The sequence below is a fragment of the Mirounga angustirostris genome, unplaced genomic scaffold (assembly GCF_029215605.1).
Source record: "Mirounga angustirostris isolate CCGP_5_RB_7025 unplaced genomic scaffold, mMirAng1.0.hap1 SCAF_3, whole genome shotgun sequence".
NCBI classification, from domain to species: domain Eukaryota; kingdom Metazoa; phylum Chordata; class Mammalia; order Carnivora; family Phocidae; genus Mirounga; species Mirounga angustirostris.
Window position 1 is genome coordinate 57,383,422 of NW_026991711.1, and position 19,187 is coordinate 57,402,608.

Here is a 19,187-nt window from a genome sequence, read left to right on the forward strand (position 1 = left end):
CGCTCCTCCTCAGGGCTGTAAGCAACGGAAGTCCTCCCAGCTCCCAGATTCTCCCTACTACCTCAGTCTTAGCAGTTACTAATCTCTGAGTTAACTCAGCATCCAGTTTGCTCTTTCAGTTTCCAAACATGAGTTGTGATGGTTTTAAAATATGTCAACAAACTCTGATACTTCTCCCTTCAAGAATGGAGCTGAATTCCCCTCTCTTGCGGCCTGGACTCGGTGAGTCACGTCTAACAAAGAGCGTGGCAGAAGTGACAATGAAATGAGAACAAAAAAGGCAATGCCACTCCTCCCTCGTTCCCTTGGATCACTGGCTCTGGGGGAAGCCAGCTGACATGTCACAAGGATATTCAAGCAGCCCTGTCAACAGGCCCACATGGGGAGAAACTGAGGCTTTGGGCCAACAGCCGTATGAGAGCGCCATCTTGGAAGTAGGTCCTCCAGCCCTAGTCAAGCCTCCAAATGACTGTGGCACCAAAACCACCACCTGCCTAAACTGCTTCCAAATTTCTGACCCACAGAAACTGTGAGATAATGTTGTTTGAAAATCACCTAGTTTTAGGGTAATCTAGTATGCAAGAATAGGTAACTGAAACACCACTATTACCCATAGCCTGTATTTTATCCTCCCCAAAATACCAAGCATTGTTTTAAATTCCTGACTAGACCCCAACTAATACAAAATGCCGATCTTTTCTGAGTTCATCATTGGCTGGCAATTTTTGGAATTTTTTTTTTTTTAATCAAAAGCCAAAGGCTTGGACTTTTAATTATAACTTTATCACAATTTTCAATGGCTTAATGACTCTAATTTAGTATTTTAATATATGAGCAGGAAGGGCAGATTGATAGTTAGATAATGATATATGTATAGTTGGTATTTTAATATATGAGCAGGAAGGGCAGATTGATAGTTAGATAATGATATATGTATAGTTGGTTTAAATATATATTTTATATATTCTCTTTATAGAATGTCTCTCTTCCTCTTTCCTCCTCCCCCTCCATCACCTGCTGTCCTTCTCTATCTCCCTCTCCCCACCATATAATTCTAGTCAAGATGAGAAAGGAGCTAAGGAAACAGATACACTGAAATTTAAAAACTTGTCCAAACTCATACAGATAGTAAGTAGTAGAGTGAAGATTCAAACCAGACAGACCCGCTTTCAAATTCTGTGCTCATAATCACTATGCTATGCGACCCGTCATAGTATATATATCTGATCACACATTAAGAACATCAAAATAGGTAAAAGTTCTCATATTCATCAGTATGGTTACATAGCCTACCACCTGGCTGGTATTTCCTTCCATGGTATTAACACTGTTAATAGTTAAATATCAACTGTTCTGAGTAGTGAACAAAAGATTAATACACACATACATACACACACACACACACAGAGGGACACAAAGGAAAACATGTTTTTTTTTTTTTAAAGAAGGTACCAGAACGTACACACATAAACATCAGAATTCAAGGGAAGTATCTATAGGTAGCTCCATAATACGTAATGTCATGGCCCCAGTACATGATCTACAAATCGGTTCCCTGAAGATATTTAGTGCAATGATGAACACATCACCATCCACTGTGTTTACTTAAAAAAGAAAAAACATTAATCCGAGTCACATTGGGAGATTTTTATTAACAAATTGACATTGTTAATTTTGTCTGCCAAGTCCTTAGTGAATATACCTTTATCTGATACAAACCTACCAGTTTTTATCAATACCACAGGATCAAGAAGACTTACAGTAATCAGTGTTTTATAATGATTAAAACAATGTTCAAATAACAAGTTACTTCACTGACATACTTAAAAGAATATTCTGAGGAGTGTCTGTCTGAAAGCTCTTTTTATAAATAGTAATTGATATATTTAGATAGGTATTTGGTGTTGAAGATAAACACTTCTTATATAAAACATTGTTTTAATACATTGCTCTACTAATGAGGCTAGTTATTAGATATAATGTATTTCGAACACTAAAGAATAAAGCTTTATCTTCATATTTATTTTATTCATAGGACTCTTATCAACGAAGAATGTTGAATCTAACAATAAACTGGCATATTGCAAGTGACATTCTATAGAAGTGAAAAAGAAAGCTGCAATAAAAGAAACTAGATCACTGCATTATACATTCTTTATACAAACAGCCCACTCTGAACAGCAGAATTAAATGCAGACCAAATACTTTTGAAAGTTTTTGTGTCTAGCTGGCAATTACAATCTCCACACACTGAAGAGAAAAGGAACAATAATAATACAGAACACAGGATTTTTAATGATTATAGCACATTTAACACCTTCAGCCATCCACTAGGTTCTCCGATCAGATTGGCAACTGAAATTTCACATCCACCTGGGCTTGCTTGGCTAAGGTCACAATTTCAGAGAGTTTTACAACCTGAAAGGAAAAAACAAAGCATCTTTGTCCCTTATTTCCATGAAACCATAAAATCAGAACTACCAGTAAATGTGAAATTAATGCACATTCAATCTTTCTCACTTAAAACATCTGGGCTATACTGACATTGTTATAAATCACTTCACACTCACACAAGCATTTGCCACTCTTGAAAGATTGTCAAATCTGAGACTCTTCATAACTCACGCCTCAGTTCAATACCTTCTGATTTCATACACACACACACACACACACACACACACATACACACACCTCTTTTTTACTGCCTCAATTTTATCTGTTTTAAAGGCAGAAACAGTGCCTTTTTTTGCACACAATGCAAAGCACGTCTAATCGAAGTCTGTTTAATAGTATGTATACAATCTTAACTTGCAATATCAGGATAGGAGCTTGGGTCTAGAAGTTAGTATTTCACTTTTTGTCAAGTTGAATTCCAATGCTGTATCTATAATCTGTGTGAGGATAACCAGCTGGAACCACACAAAAGATTAAAATTAAACATGTCTAACACCAAACACAAATTCAGCTTCTCTCCTGCCCAGGAGAGTAGTTAAGAAAAGGTTTCAAAGTTAGGCACCCTGGGTTCAAATCCCACTCTGATGTTTATGACATGTCATCTTGATGAATAACTTAATTTATTTAGCCTCTGTTTCCACATCTATAAAAACAGAAATTATGTAATCAAATATAATGACATAATACCTGAAAAAAAACTTAGCATTGCATGCACAATAAATAAGAAGTGGCAGCAGTTGCTACTATCATATTATTATTAATATTGTCAGAACTTCCATAACCTCACAGTCAGTAGAAAAACACTGCAGTCACAATTTAGAATCTTTTTTTTTTTTTTTAAGATTTTATTTATTTATTTGACAGAGAGAGATAGCGAGAGCAGGAACACAAGCAGGGGGAGTGGGAGAGGGAGAAGCAGGCTTCCCGCCGAGCAGGGAGCCCGATGCGGGGCTCGATTCCAGGATCCTGGGATCATGACCTGAGCCGAAGGCAGTCGCTTAACGACTGAGCCACCCAGGCGCCCTGCAGTCACAATTTAAATCAACTGTTCACTTGTATCTTTCATGGTCTACTTGATCAAGATTTGATTGATTCTTCTACTTTTTTTCCATGTCCACAAAGCACTTTTGCTCTACCATTCCCTCGCCCAAAATCTTAATTTAAACTCAGGACTGAGGGGCACATGGGTGGCTCAGCAGGTTAAGCATCTGCCTTTGGCTCAGGTCAGATCCCGGGGTCCTGGGATGGAGCCCCACGGGTCAGGTCGGGCTCCCTGCTCAGCAGGAAGCCTGCTTCTCCCTCTCCCACTCCCCCTGCTTGTGCTCCCTCTCTCGCTGTGTCTCTCTCTGTCAAATAAAAATCTTTAAAAAAATAAATTAAAAAATAAACTCAGGATCGAGTATAAATCTGTCACTAAAGTGCAGCTGATTTTTATTTACTAGTAAGTACTTTCCCAAAGTATGTCCCAAAGAAGGACATAAGACCTTTATTATTTTTATGAAATGGTATCACATTAACTCAGCAAATCTCAAAAGCCTACTGCTGATTAAACCATACAGCCCCAGAGTATTCCATGAAATGACCATAAACAACGGTAGGAAAGAATCGAAAGTTCTCACTTAAAAACACCTCTATGTCTACTATGGAATGTGCTCCAAGACAGATTATTAAGTAAAAGAAATTAGGTAAAATATAGGTTATCCTCACACAATGTGAGAAACCAGAGAGATAGATATATATACATATATATATGTATGTATATATATATATGTATGTATATGTATGTGTGTATATACACACACACACGCACACACATATATTATTTGCTTATTATTTTAAAAAAGTGAAAGGATGAACTAAAAACTTCTTTGAAAAACTGGTTGGTTATGTGTGGGGAAGGAAGAAACAGGAGTAAGTATAAAACCTAGATTCTCTGAATATACCTTGCTTTAACCATGTAATATTTATATAAAACAAAAATTCCTTTAAAAATAAATAAATGAGGGGTGCCTGGGTGGTTCAGTAGGTTAAGTGCCTGACTTCAGTTCAGGTCCCGATTTCAGGGTCCTGGGATTGAGCCCCACATCAGGCTCCCTGCTCAGCAGGGAGTCTGCTTGTCCTTCTGCTGCCCCCTACTCGTACTCTCTCTCTCAAATAAATCTTTTAAAAAAATAAAAATAAATGAAACTAACTTATATTCTAAAATGCACCAGCTAATATTGCCAATAATGAGTGTTTCTGCTAAATATTAGGAGCACTGAACCCCTTATACCTATCACCCATCTTACACACTTTGCAAAGTTATCCTTAGATTAACATAGCCTGTTTACCATTTTAGCAGCTTCATCCAAGTCATCACAAGCAAGAATTTTAAGTCCACTGTCTGTTATCAGTGCCTTAGCATCATCAACTCTTGTACCTGGAAATGATTTATGCAAATATAAAGGTGTTTTAAATATATGCACAAAATCATTTAAAATGTTGGTCACAATATGAAATTTCAACATAGGAGTACTTCCATCATTTAACATAAATGCTTCTAAAACCAAAGAAAATACTGTAAAAGTCTGGAGTTACCTCAGGAAATATCTTGCCTTACCATGTCAATGGTAACTCAGGTAAGTCAGAATTTAAAACAAAGCACAACAAATAAATAACATACTAAATTATATACCAAGCAAAACCCATAATTTTGCCCCGATGTGAGAAGTATTTTTTAAACCCCCATTTTAAAAATTTCCTATTACATAACATTTTCATTTAAAAGATAAAGCTATTTGAAAACTGTATTTTATTTTTTTTAAACAGAGTTCATGGAACAATTGCAAGATACCTTTTACACTCACCTTGTAACCGTACCACAATAGGTATTTTAATTTCCAAATCCTTTACAGCCATAACTATACCCTGTGCAATAACATCACACCGCATGATTCCTCCAAAAATGTTGACCAGAATAGCCAGTACCTGTGAATAAAACGGTTTTTGTAGATTAAAATCTAAAAGCAAGGAGTATGTCTCCTTCCTTCTCAAGAAAATACTAGTGTCTGTGCCTTATGATACAAATTAATTCCATGGTAATATTTTCCGGCCAGACCATCACATTCTCTCAGCTCTCATCACTAAAGTTTATGCAGTCCACCACCCACCAGAACTCATTCTCCCCAACTTGGGTGATTTCAACACCTGGCTCATAGTCTCTTCTCTCCTAGCCCATATGAACAAGATTCCCTGATTCCATTTACTTGTTTTCTATTAAACATAGCCATTCACCAACACGACTGCCCCAGATCATGATATAAGAGAACATTACATGCAAGATCTCCAATTTAATGTTCACCACCTATCATTCCTTCTTCATTTATCCCCATCATCTCAACCAAATTCTCACACAAAGCAGAACTTCAAAATCACTCAGCTTCTCCTGAATACCCATTCCTAGCTACACTTCACATCCAAACCTCAAGGCCTGTTTGGATCAGCATTCTTACATCATCACTGATGAATCTGAATCACTGTTCTTCTATCATTTCCCCCCCAAAAATCTTTTTTTTAAAAAGAGTCTTATTAGTTCATTCACCAGAGCTTCCAACTAGTGAAATATAAATGTGTTACAGAAATACCAAGATACTGTTACCCTCTACCCAAAGGGCAGCTAGGAAGGTTCTGGGACAGCTAGCACCTCTGGGCCAGTGGCCTCTGACTATAAGCAACCTTCTCCATCTACCTTCTATACCCCATTGAAATACCATTTTCTGTGAATGATAAGACATTAAAAAGGTTGAAACACACTGAACTATACTATGCATTCCTTATCTTTACCAATAGTATTTCTAGACCTTTAAGAAATGAAAAAATAGACTAGAATTCACAATGACCCTGGCATGCACCCTCCTCTCTTCCTCCATCCCACCTCATTCTGGATAGCTTTGATATGTACCACAGGCATCATCCAACACTCTAGCCTTAAAGTTACTGGATCTCTACCATGTCACTTTTACCTCCAGTTCTTTCAACTAACGATCACCAAGGCTAAATCCTTGACTTGACCAGAATGAATGTTTCTAGAATATCGAGTGTATAAATCCCACTCTCTGCTCAACCTCCTCTCCTTTTGCCTCTCACCTCCAACTCCATCAAACCCAGTCTTTTCCTCTTAAAAGCTTCTAGTCTCTCAACCTTGATCTAATCTCCCAGACTCTCAGCAGATCAGGTTTTCTTCACCAAAGCCTGCAACCTGTGGCTCAGCATTCCAATGATACTGTCACCTGCATGCTTAATTCCTCCATGCCCATTCCTCTCAAGACCAGTCTGCCTCTGCCATCCCTTCAAATAATGCACTCCTGGATGATTCCAGTCAATCAGTTTACTCATTCCAACTTCAAGGAAGACCTAAAAAGTTTAAAACAACAACAACCCTGAAACATTAGCATAACCTAAAGAACAGTACAATAATGACTCTTCATCAACAATCCTTTCTTTAGTGGTCGGCCTCGTACCTCTCACTTTCTCCATAAGCCTCCTATCCCACTTCAAGCTCTCTAATTTTTAGATGTGATCTCCCTTTCTCCAATGATACCTCAAGGAAGGAGTTAACCTCCTCTCTAAAACAATCTCACCACCTCATTACAACATATCTCCTCCAGGTCTTCACTCCGTTAGCTAAACTCACTTTCTTCTTCATCCTCAAATCTCTTCTCTCTCTCTAGCTAGATACAGCTCATATTCTTGGTCTTCTAAACAAACAAGAAAGCAAACAGACACTAAACAGCTCTCCTCAACCCCACCTCCATTCGACTGCTACCACTATGTCCTCTATGTCCTTCTGTACCCTGGGGACAGGGTGTACCCTGGGTGGCTCAGTCATTAAAGCCACTGACTTTGGCTCAGGTCATGATCTCAGGGTCCTGGGACGGAGCCCTGTAGGGTGGGCTCCACACTCAGCAGGGGGTCTGCTTCCCCCTCTCCCTCTGCCCCTCCCCCGACTCATGCTCACGCACACATGCTCTCTCTCAAATAAAGGAAGGAAGGAAGGAAGGAAGGTAGGAAGGAAGGAAGGAAGAAAAAATACCCTGAAAGGATAATCTCTCCTGAAAGTCTCTACTCCCTCAATTCCTGATCACAGTTGAACCCATTATAACCTGGTCTCTGCCCCCTTCTCCCCCTATTGTTCTTGCTAGGGTTCCCAATCATTAATTCAGTCCTTACTCTACCTGATCACTCCTACAGATGGACACTGCTGCCTATCCCTTACTTCTCAAAACTCTCTACCTTGGCCTTGGATGTCATTGCTCTCTCCTACTCTCCAACTATCAGTTTGTTCTTTCTCTCTTTTATTGGGTCTTCCTTCTCTATTCAATCCTTCAGCTCTGGGGGTGGCAGGGGTTCACATTCTTGGTTTCAGCCTCTCACTCACATGGGTCATCTTACCAACTCCTAACACTTCAACTTTTCTCAAAGTACTGAGGACTTCCTTAATATACATCCAACCATTACAAGAAGTATAGTGTCCTTATAATCACCTGCTAGACAGTCACCACAATCCAAGCTTAACACATTCAGTCAGAAACACCTATTTCTCTACTTTGCCTCAGACTACACAAAAGGCACTGCCACCCAATGATTCTCCCCAAACAAAAGTCCTACTGTTAACCTAACCAACCCTTCTCCATGGCCTCCCAACAAAAAGGAAAAAGTGAATTTAATGATTCTATCTCAGACATGCCTTTAAATTGGGTTTCTTTGCTTTATTCTTATTGACACTACCTTTGTCAGGGACCTCTTCATATTTTTGCACAAGGAGGTATAACAACTGAATTATCTCTCCTGCCAGTGCCTCCCTCCTCTCCATTTCATCCTCTATTAACAGTTATCTTCTTTTTTAAAAATGTTAAATAAGGGGGCGCCTGGGTGGCTCAGTCGTTAAGCGTCTGCCTTCGGCTCAGGTCATGATCCCAGGGTCCTGGGATCAAGCCTCACATCGGGCTCCCTGCTCAGCGGGAAGCCTGCTTCTCCCTCTCCCACTCCCCCTGCTTGTGTTCCCTCTCTCGCTGTCTCTTTCTGTCAAATAAATAAATAAAATCTTTAAAAAAAAATAAGTTAAATAATAAATAAACAATAAACAAAAAGGTAAGGGATATATTTATATATATATATCCCTTTGTATGGACTAGGGTAAGGAAGTTAAAATCCAAACGCCCTAACTACAGATAGAGATCTTTACAATGTCTCAATTTGCCAACATTAATCATTCATTCCAATAATGCTGTATTCTTACACATAAGCATCTTACCATTCCATAAACACAGTGGTCTTTTTTGGACTCTATGTATCTTTTTTTAAAATTTTATTTATTTATCAGAGATAGAAAAAGAGAGAGTGCACAAGAAGAGGGAGCGGCAGGCAGAGGGACAAGCAGGCTCCCCGCTGAGCAGGGAGCCCGATGCAGCACTCGATGCCAGGACCCTGGGATCATGACCTGAACTGAAGGCAGACGCTTAACCAACTGAGCCACCCAGGCGTCCCTGGAATCTACATATCTTTGTATATTTTCTTCCTCTTGCCTAACTCACTCAATTTCTCAAGAAATCGTTCATTCAGTGAAGGCCTCCCTGATTCTCCTACTTGTTACCAGCTCTGACTTCTGTTCTCCCACAATACTACATTTAGTTTACCATCCCAGTCAGACTATAAATGCCTTGAGCCAAGTAACCATGTATTCCCAAATCCAAGTACAGTGTCCAACACAAAGAGACATAATAAGTATACAGCTACTTCAATGCTATCCATGTTGTCTCCAAGGGTTCCTGGCCTGTTTCCAACTCCAATGCCCTTCCTGTCAGTCCACAACATGGAAATTCTTCATATGCTTTTCTCCATTCTTGTACCTAGACCCTAAAAGCCATACTTAGAAAAATAATTAGAATTCTAGTTCACCTTAGTAAGTACTCAACAGTTAAATAATTAGCTAATACTCTGCTTTTAGAGCTTATGCCAAAAAAAGCTATAGAAATATAGTTCCAGTAAGATTTGTTTATTTTCTGAATAGTTATTAAACTAGGAAAATAAAGCACTTTTATTTCTCATTTCAGTTCAATGCTTTTTGTAAAACAAAACATGGCAAATAATTCTAGAGGCTCAAAAAGTGGTAAAACAGATTTTTTAAAAATTCTAGAGTCTAACATCATAAGTAAAAAGGTACATTGTCAGCAGCATCCATAATAAATACTTATTAATGACCTCTGTATGCACTGAGCACTATGCCAGCCACAGGAAGAGGCAACAGTGAGTAAGAAATGCTCCTTACCAATGAGGAATTCTCAGTTCTGAATTCAGTAAAACTAGTTCCACAGAAGCCACTATCTTATTTTTCCGTAAGTCTTACAAAACTCGCAATGGCCACATAGTAGATATACTTCTTTAAAAAATGATTGATAATTGGGGTGCCTGGGTGGCTCAGTCATTAAGCGTCTGCCTTTGGCTCAGGTCATGATCCCAGGGTCCTGGGATCGAGCCCGCATCGGGCTCCCTGCTCGTCGGGAAGCCTGCTTCTCCCTCTCCCACTCCCCCTGCTTGTGTTCCCTCTCTCTGTGTCTGTCAAATAAATAAATAAAATATTTTTAAAAAATGATTGATAATATTGTGCATCTTTTGGATCATGATGCTTCACATCCCTTGTATTCTGATAATCACTTATAAAATCATAGTTCTAACTTATGGCCTATCTACATATGAAAGATTTATGCAAACATTAAAATGAGTGTTTTAGAAGAACACCTTAGTGAATGCAAAAAGTGGTTCAAGATATGCTAGCCAGAAAACTCAAACTATGTGTTTTGAAAGATATATATTTATGAATGGGTGAACTAGATGGCATGTGAATTATATCTTAATAAAGTTGTTTCTATAAAGATATATATGTAAACAGAAAGAGAGAAAGACAGGGAATGTGAGAGAGAGAGAGAGAGAGTGTGTGTGTGTGTGTGTGTGTAATATACAAGCATTAAGAAGTCAAAAAAATGATCAAGTCAATAGTAACAAAAATTATCTCTAGACAGCATTAAAGGTAATTTTAATTTTCTTCTTTGTAGCTTTATAGATTTTCCAGATCTCTGGGCTTTTGTGGTCAACTACCATCTCCAGCAGTTTTCCACAGGAATGGCTCCCATACCAGATCACTACCATTTATAGTATTACCTAATACCATCTAATATATCTTCATCTTGTTTTCTAAATTACAGTGGGAAATTTTACCTTTTTTTCTAGTTAACTTTTATTGCATCGATTTCAGTAACTTTTTCTAAACTAGTTAGGTCTTCTGAAATTTAATGCTCTACTACTGTAATGACCAGATCTACTAATTAATCAAGTTACTTCTCGTCATTCAAATTCTAAAACATAAGCCCTGCCCTTACCTTTTTATCTGAAGTGATAAGCTTAAATGCTTCTGTTACTTGATGGACTGTGGCACCACCACCAACATCAAGAAAGTTCGCTGGAGTGCCTCCATGAAGTTTTATTATATCCATTGTGGCCATAGCCAAACCAGCACCATTTACTGTCAAGAGGGAAAATGACTTGTATAAACAACAAACACAAAGAAAATAAATTAAGTTCAGCCAGTCCAACTTTAACATAACAATACATGGTACCTAGACAGCCTATATTTCCATCAAGGCCAATGTAGTTGAGATTTGCCTTAGCTGCACCTTTCTCCCGTTCATCTTCCTGGGTCCAGTCCTGTAAGTCAAAGATTTTCTTCTGGCGATAGGCTGAATTAGAATCAAAATTGATCTTTGCATCCATGCACAGCACTTTGAAGGAAAAAAAAGAAAGTGATCTTAATTTCAAAACAAACATAATAAACCATCCAATAATCAAATGTTCTCAGTTTAGGGGAAAAAGGTTTTGTTACTTATTGAAAGTATTTCAATTTATGTTCACAATGTATTCAAATTGTTTATTAAAAAAGAATATTTGGGAATTAAAACTGCTCACCAAAGTTACTTGTTCTACATTCATCCTAGGCAAATGATAACAGATAAAAGAGGGAAAAAAAAACCACTTCAAAAACACTCAAAATTTGTTTTAAAATTACCAAAAACTAACCAGCCAAGCACCGAGCTATCCCCCTTCACACGCACCCTGGACCCCACTGCCTCTTACCTACTTAAGGACATTGTTCCAACAATTCTATCATTCCTGCATTATAAACTGCCCCCCCTTTTGCCACTGGCTAAATCCCAATGATGTGCAAAAATGCTGTTATTTCTCCCACCATAAAAAAGCAGAAAAAAAATATTTTGCCACCTCTTCCCCCTTACTCTTCTCTTCAAATACAACAAAAATTCTTTAAAGAGTTGTCTGTTTAAATCAAGCGTCAGCGAAAAACCACTATGGCTCAGGGGTCAGATTCAGCCTATGCCTATTTTGCATTACCTGTGAGCTAAGAACAGGTTTCACATTTTTATATATTTTGAATGGGTTGTGAAGAAAGAAGAGAAAAGGAAGAAGGAGAAGAACAAGGATATGAAGAAAAGCAGCAGGAACTAAGACCATATGTGGGCCACAAAACCTAAAATATTTACATCTGCCAACCACTTTGCCTAAACTCATTGCACAAATTTTTCCTCCCACCATCCTCCCTTAAATCCACTCTAATCAGGTTTTACCTCCAGCACTCTACCAAAATGGCTAATATGAAGGTTACGTCTCCCAACTTCATCTTTCAGTGCTTTATCCCTTCTTCATTCCAATTAACTACAACATTCTCCTTGCTATCCCTGAAGGCTACCCAACACAAGAGACAAAATTTGAAGTCCAGCTAAGTTAACTACTAATAACAACAAAAAATCAACACTCTTTCAGAGGAAGATAAAAGAATTATGTCTCTATACTGTATCTCCCAAAATATCCAGTATACAACTAGATCAGTGAAGGAAAAACAGGAAAATATGACCACCGATAAAGAGAAAAAGCAGTCAAGAAGACCCAAACCCAACACAACCCAGATTTGGAATCAGAGGACTCCGAAAGCTCTTTTAAATATGTTTAAGGATTTAAATGAAAATATGGCCATAATAAAAGACCAGATAGGTACCTCAGTAGAAAATAAAACTATCATAAGGAGCCAAATGGAAAATCTAGAACTAAAAAGTACAATACCTAAAATGAAAAATTCACTGGCTGTGCTTAACAATGTATTAATTGGAGATGGGTCAATGAACCTGAACCTGAAGACAGATAAACAGAAGTTACCCAATCTGAAAAAAAAAGTGACCTGTCAGACAGCAAGAAGTTACCTAACGTGATACTGGAAGGATAAAGGAAGGAGAATGGGGCAGGAGAAAATACCTGAAGTGATAAAAAAAAGTTTCCTTTGAGTACTGTAATAGGCTGAATAATGGCCACCCAAAGATAAACAGGTCCTAATACATAAGAACCTGTGAATGTTACCTTGTATGTTAAAATTTTTACAGATGTGATTAAAATAAGGATCTTAGGGGCGTCTGGGTGGCTCAGTTGGTTAAGCGACTGCCTTCGGCTCAGGTCATGATCCTGGAGTCCCGGGATCAAGTCCCGCATCAGGCTCCCTGCTCGGCGGGGAGTCTGCTTCTCCCTCTGACCCTCCTCCCTCTCATGCTCTGTGTCTCTCATTCTCTCTCTCTAATAAATAAATAAAATCTTAAAAAAATAATAATAAAATAAAATAAAATAAGGATCTTAGAAGAAGATTATCCTGGCTTATCTTGAAGGGCCCTAAATTACATCACAAGTATCATTATAAGAGAGAGGCAGAAACTAGAATAAGGCGGCCACAAATCACAGAATGCCGTAAGAAGTTACAAAAGGCAAGGAATGGAGGCTTCCCTAGAGCCTCTAGAGCACCTTGAATTCGTGTAACACTGATTTTGGACTTCTGGCTTTTAAAACTCTGAGACATTAAGTACCTGTTGTTTTAAGCTACCTAATTTGTAGTAATTTGTTATAGAAGCCACAGGAAACTAACACAGTTACCAAAAGACATCAAGAGAAAATTTGCAGTCTACTGAGGAAAACATATGCCCAATAAACATGAAAAATTCTCAACATCACAAGTAATCAAAGAATTGAAAAATAAATTAAGATACCATTTCCTGATTATCAGTTTGACAGAGTTTAAACCCAATATAAAACTCACTTCTGGCACAAGTAGGCAATGAAATGGACACTGTGTATGTTAGAACAACTTTTCCAGACAACAATCTGGCAAAATACATCTCAAAATGTTATTATCCTGACCCAATAATCAAACATATGTGAAAATATTACTCCTCTTTGACCCCAAAATTCTAAGAATCTATACGAATCAAGACTGCAAATATTTATATACAAATAATATATAAGCATTTAAAATCTGAAAAATACTTAACATCAAAATATTCTATTATATAGTTTTAAGTTTAAAAAAGGAAAGATACAAACTGAATAGACAATATGTTCCCAATTAGAGATTGAAATGAACTACTAAAAAATTAAAATGGTGTTAGGTAATGAGGTTATATGAGTTTTTTCCAACCTATCGATATTCCTTGGTGCAAATTTTCTAAAATAAACATACAATGCTCTTAATCAGCAAAGAAAAATAACTCCTTCAAAATATATAGAAATGCATACAAAGAAGAGAAACTAAATACAAAGGGAAAAAATGGTTTTTAAGAGAACAAAGACATTCTCTTAGCAAGAGAATATGGCTGCAGAATTCCACAGCTGAAAATAATTCAGGAATCTTGCTTTCAATGTTATTATTACATAAGGAAAAAAAAGAAATACCTGTTTTATACAAATAATTCTCCTTCACTGAACATCTCATTTTTAAAATGTGCCTTTACCCTTTCTAAAAATTTTTTTTTAGTTTTATAAACTACCTGTATGATCAAAAGAGAATTTACTCATTCTTTATACAACCATATAAATGACCAACCAAAAATCAATTTGTATAATAAAGAATATAACTAATTAGAAGTATAAAAGTGAAAGAGGATCTACAAATGCTTAAGAGGTTACAATGTCCAAAGTGACTTGAAACAAAATCCAATAAATTACAGTAATAAAAGTGATTAATATATGATCAAGAAAAGGGAGAAGGGGTAACTGGGTGATGGGCATTAAGAAGGGCACATGATGTGACGAGCATTGGGTGGTATATGCAACTGATGAATTATTGAACACTACATCTGAAACTAATGATGTACTGTATGTTGGCTGACTGAATTTAAATAAAAAATAATCAAGAAAAACTTACGCTACAATAACGCAACTTATATTTTTAAAATAACTATACATGGAAAGTGTGGTAATTCAGAATCTTTAAACACTTACAAAAGAAAAGGTGTCAAAGTGACAAGCTAATCTTATTTCCCCAGTGGATAAAAATATTAAAAGGACTCAAGTAACAAAGTCTACCCTTTGTAATAATAAAGATCCATGATGATTCTAAAGTCTGAAACTTGTGGGAGACTAAAATGGCTACTTCCCATAACTACAGCCATTACTCACTACCACACTGGATACTCTACTCAGCACTGCCCAAAAGGACTTTCTGCAATGATAGCAATATTCTATATGTGTGCTGTCTAATGTGATAGCCACACGTGGCTACTGAGCAGCTGAAATGTGACTAGTTCGACTGAGGAATATTTTAATCATATATCATTTTAATTAATTTTAATTGCCACATGTGGCTAGTAACCCCCATATTGTACAGTGCAGCATTAACCCCCCCATGTGTACAAAAATATATAAAGTGTTTATTTTAATAGGTATCTTTAATATTTGTTCACATTCATTTTATTTACTATAAAATAAGTTTCTACATAGGAGTGAGTTCACTCCTTTATGAGTTCAACTTCCTTAGTGAAACATGATTGGTAAATACATCATTAATGTTTGATAAAAAAAGATACCTTACCAGTTCCATCTGAATCCTCTACCATTGGATTTATTTCTACCATAGTTGCATCATATTTCAGGAAAAGGTTGTAAAGCTTGACCATATTTTCTGCCGCAGAATCCACAATATTAGGTGGAAATCCCATCTTCTGTGCAAGCTGAAATTCATTTGTGTCTTTATTATAGTATAGGTATGTTGCATCTATCCAATCAACATTAAATTCTTGTAAATAAAAAACCTTATTATTTATCATTAAAATGATAAGCATGAATCATTTGTAGTCAAACATGAATGACTGAAATAGCAGCTACTATTACTAAATGGTTAAACAAAACTTTTTATTCAAAATTCTCACAAGGCAAGTAGTATGCCCATTTTATAAATGAGAAAGAAATTCAGAGAGGTCAAGTGACTTGCCATTTGCCTAGATTCCAGTTCCAGTGTTTATTCCATAGCCTCCATACTGCCTCTAAGCCTTATGGCAAACCTAAACTGGAAGAAGAGGCTTATATTTTATTAAAATGACATATAAAAGGCAGACTGACAATCCCAATGGTCCAAATGATAGCAGAAATATTAAGTCACCTTATTTTACCTTTTAGGTAATTTATGAAGAATGTCTACCAAGCAGAGGACACATTCAGTCAAACCAGTATAACTGCATTCATTCAAAAATCTACGGAGTACCTAATGTAAGTGAAGCCCAAAAGATATAGGTACTTAAGCTTCCAATCTAATAGAAGAGTTTACAGGCTTGAGCAGAAATTCCTAACTAGATATACCGAAGAGCTTTTTATTTTTTATTTATTTATTTATTTTTTAAATACATATCCCAAGGTCCCAACCCAGCAGTTCCAGTTCACAAGTTCTACAGTGGACCAAGCCATCCACAATTTTTGAAGTTCCATAAGCAATTCTGAACCACTGGTACAGAAGCTACATGTCTATATGCTTATTCTAACTGCTGCCACTGCTCAAAAACACGATGGAGGACATTCACCTCTTTTCCAACTGCTGTCTAAGGCTGCAATACATTTTTACAGAAAATCTTAAATTCTTTAAGGGTGAATATGGTTTTTGTAAAAAATCAAATGCCAATAAAGTAGATAATCAAGCTAAGAAATGTGATTTTCAATTAAAAGTTATTTCAGGGGCACCTGGGTGGCTCAGTCTGTTAAGCATCTGCCTTCGGCTCAGGTCATGATCCCAGGACCCTGGGATCAAGTCCTGCATTGGGCTCCTGGCTTAGCAGGGAGCCTGCTTCTCCCTCTGCCTGCCGCTCCCCCTGCTTGTATGCTCTCTCTCTCTGACAGATAAATAAATAAAATCTTAAAAAAAAAAAAAAAAAAAAAACTTATTTCAAATAAATAATAAGAAGAAATAAATGAGAAATAATGAAATTTTATTTCATTAAGAAAGATTTTCACCAGGTCATAATCCACCATTTTAGATCTAAACATTTGAGAATTACGACAGAATTCTGATCAACCCAGAATGACAGTAATTTACCAAATGCTATGCTTGGTACTATTTCTGTTCATCACTCAAAAAGCTATAATCTTAGTAGATTATGCCTTCAAGTAGTCTTGTAAATCAAGTATTCTTTCTCATCTAAATTTAACCGTCCAGTCATCACTTTTTTTTTTTTTTTAAGATTTTATTTATTTATTCATGAGAGACAGAGAAAGAGAGGCAGAGGGAGAAGCAGGCTCCCAAGGAGCAGGGAGCCAGATGCGGGACTCGATCCCAGGACTCTGGGATCATGACCTGAGCCGAAGACAGACGCTTAACCATCTGAGCCACCCAGGCACCCCTCCAGTCATCACTCTTACATAACTACCTAATGAATCGAACCTCTGTCCCATTTAAAGATTTATACCATTCTTTTGCCTAACTGACATTATCAGAGTAATTTCTCTATCTCCTTTAAACCTTTGTGCCAGTCAAAAATTCCTGTTCTATTGTACTTCAATATCATAAGCTTATTTTGACATAATTTCCCACTAATAGATGGTAATTTCATTCAAACTTTAATATTCAAACTTTTCTTTTAAGATGGGTCACTTATTTTTCATACCCAAACTAAACAATTTAATTCAACAGCAGTATTACCAACCTTACCAAGCAACTCTCACAGGCCATGGTATTAAACTTCATGGTTGGGCTTTTTTTTTTTTTGGCAGGGGGTGGGAAGGGTGGATAATGGGGTGGGGGGGGGAGAAGCACACAAAAAGGACTATACAGAATACTAGTTAAATTGTGGGCAAAACTTACTCTGTATGTGCAGACACTAAAAGTCCATCGCTTTCATCAGGTTCTCAAAAGCACCCATAAACCCCTCAAAAAATAAAATCACTGATCTATCACAGGGATATATAAGACAGTGTCCCTACCTTTCCATACAATTTTACAGGAAATAAAGGGGAGGCTGAAACATATTAAATGCCACCATGGGGATGTAAAATCCAGACTATGATAAACAATAAAGTATAATCACCCCAGTGTCTACAACAAATGAAAGAAGATGAAGAGAGTGAGGGAAAGAAAACCTCTAAATTAGAAAAAGACCTATGAGACAATAACCAAAAGCAATGCAAGACCTTATATGGATCCCAATTCAAACAAATTTAAAAGAAAAAAAAAGAAAAACTTGAGACAAGGGAATGGGAATGACTAGGTAAGTAAGTAATGATATTAAGGAATTATTATTAATTTTACTAGGTATAACAATGATAGAGTGCCTATTTTAAAAGAATCCTTACCTTTTAAAGACAAGTAATGAAATATTTATGGAAAGAAAGGAAATAATGTAGATACTTCTAAAAGTTTCCATTTCAAACAAGATATTAACATGCCTTGACACTCAAAATTTTTTTTAAGTTTCGTCAATCACTTCACTAATTCTCATTTTTTAATTAAGTATTACAATTATCCAATAAAGCTAGACAGAAATTTTTCAGAATACAACATACCCGGACAGCTTGTTCCTTCTTGATGCCTTCTACAATATCAATAGGTTCTTTAACTATGGCCTCAGGAGTCTCAGCAGCAACATCTTCAATGTTGACACCACCTTGAGAACTTCCTATTAATACAGGACCCTAGCAAGAGGGGAAACAGACAAAACATCCAGATTTTATTTTGGACCCTTCAATAAAATGTTAAAACCTATTTATGCACACTATCAGACTTAGGCATCTATCAATCCCCACTCCTATTTTTAAATTTCCTGGAGAATTTCTCCTTATACCTCCTGCACAGTGCCCCTTTATAAGCATTCATTTGAAATAATGGAAAAGAAGTAAAAAAAAGTAGAGGAAGACAATAGTTCACCTGCGAAGGAAAAACATTCATATATAAAATATATATAATATATATAATATATATATATATATATAACATATATATATAAAATATAACCTGTGCACTTTTCTTAAGAACTGAAGGGCAATTAAAGTATTATTTAAAGAACATTTTTAAAAATCATTAAAAAAGATACTGATATTTAGGGGCGCCTGGGTGGCTCAGTTGGTTAAGTGACTGCCTTCGGCTCAGGTCATGATCCTGGAGTCCCGGGATCGAGTCCCGCATCCGGCTCCCTGCTCGGCAGGGAGTCTGCTTCTCCCTCTGACCCTCCTTCCTCTCATGCTCTCTGTCTCTCATTCTCTCTCTCTCAAATAAATAAATAAAATCTTAAAAAAAAAAAAAGATACTGATATTTAAAAAGGAAAGTCTAATGAATTAAAGTTGAAGATTTTATAAGCTCTAGCCCTACTGCAAGTTAGTAAAAAAGAAAGTTACC

The 19,187-nt window shown here is 36.8% G+C and overlaps 1 protein-coding gene across 4 annotated transcripts in view; it reads right to left on the minus strand.

Annotated features, from left to right (window-relative positions):
* Positions 1–1,632: 1,632 nt before the first annotated feature.
* Positions 1,633–19,187, minus strand: part of SUCLA2 (succinate-CoA ligase ADP-forming subunit beta) — a 46,242-nt gene continuing 28,687 nt past the window's right edge. For 2 of the 4 annotated variants that reach the window (XM_045869443.3, XM_064586109.1), the window contains 8 exons: positions 18,358–18,486; positions 15,404–15,542; positions 11,106–11,267; positions 10,869–11,011; positions 5,301–5,421; positions 4,785–4,873; positions 2,809–2,909; positions 1,633–2,418 (listed from right to left, as the gene is read on the minus strand). In XM_045869443.3, the coding sequence (XP_045725399.1) occupies positions 2,817–2,909; positions 4,785–4,873; positions 5,301–5,421; positions 10,869–11,011; positions 11,106–11,267; positions 15,404–15,542; positions 18,358–18,486 (876 nt within the window). In that variant the 3' untranslated portion in view covers positions 1,633–2,418; positions 2,809–2,816. The remainder of the gene's footprint in view (positions 2,419–2,808; positions 2,910–4,784; positions 4,874–5,300; positions 5,422–10,868; positions 11,012–11,105; positions 11,268–15,403; positions 15,543–18,357; positions 18,487–19,187) is intronic. The other 2 variants (XM_045869444.3, XM_064586110.1) reach the window with 1 other exon arrangement.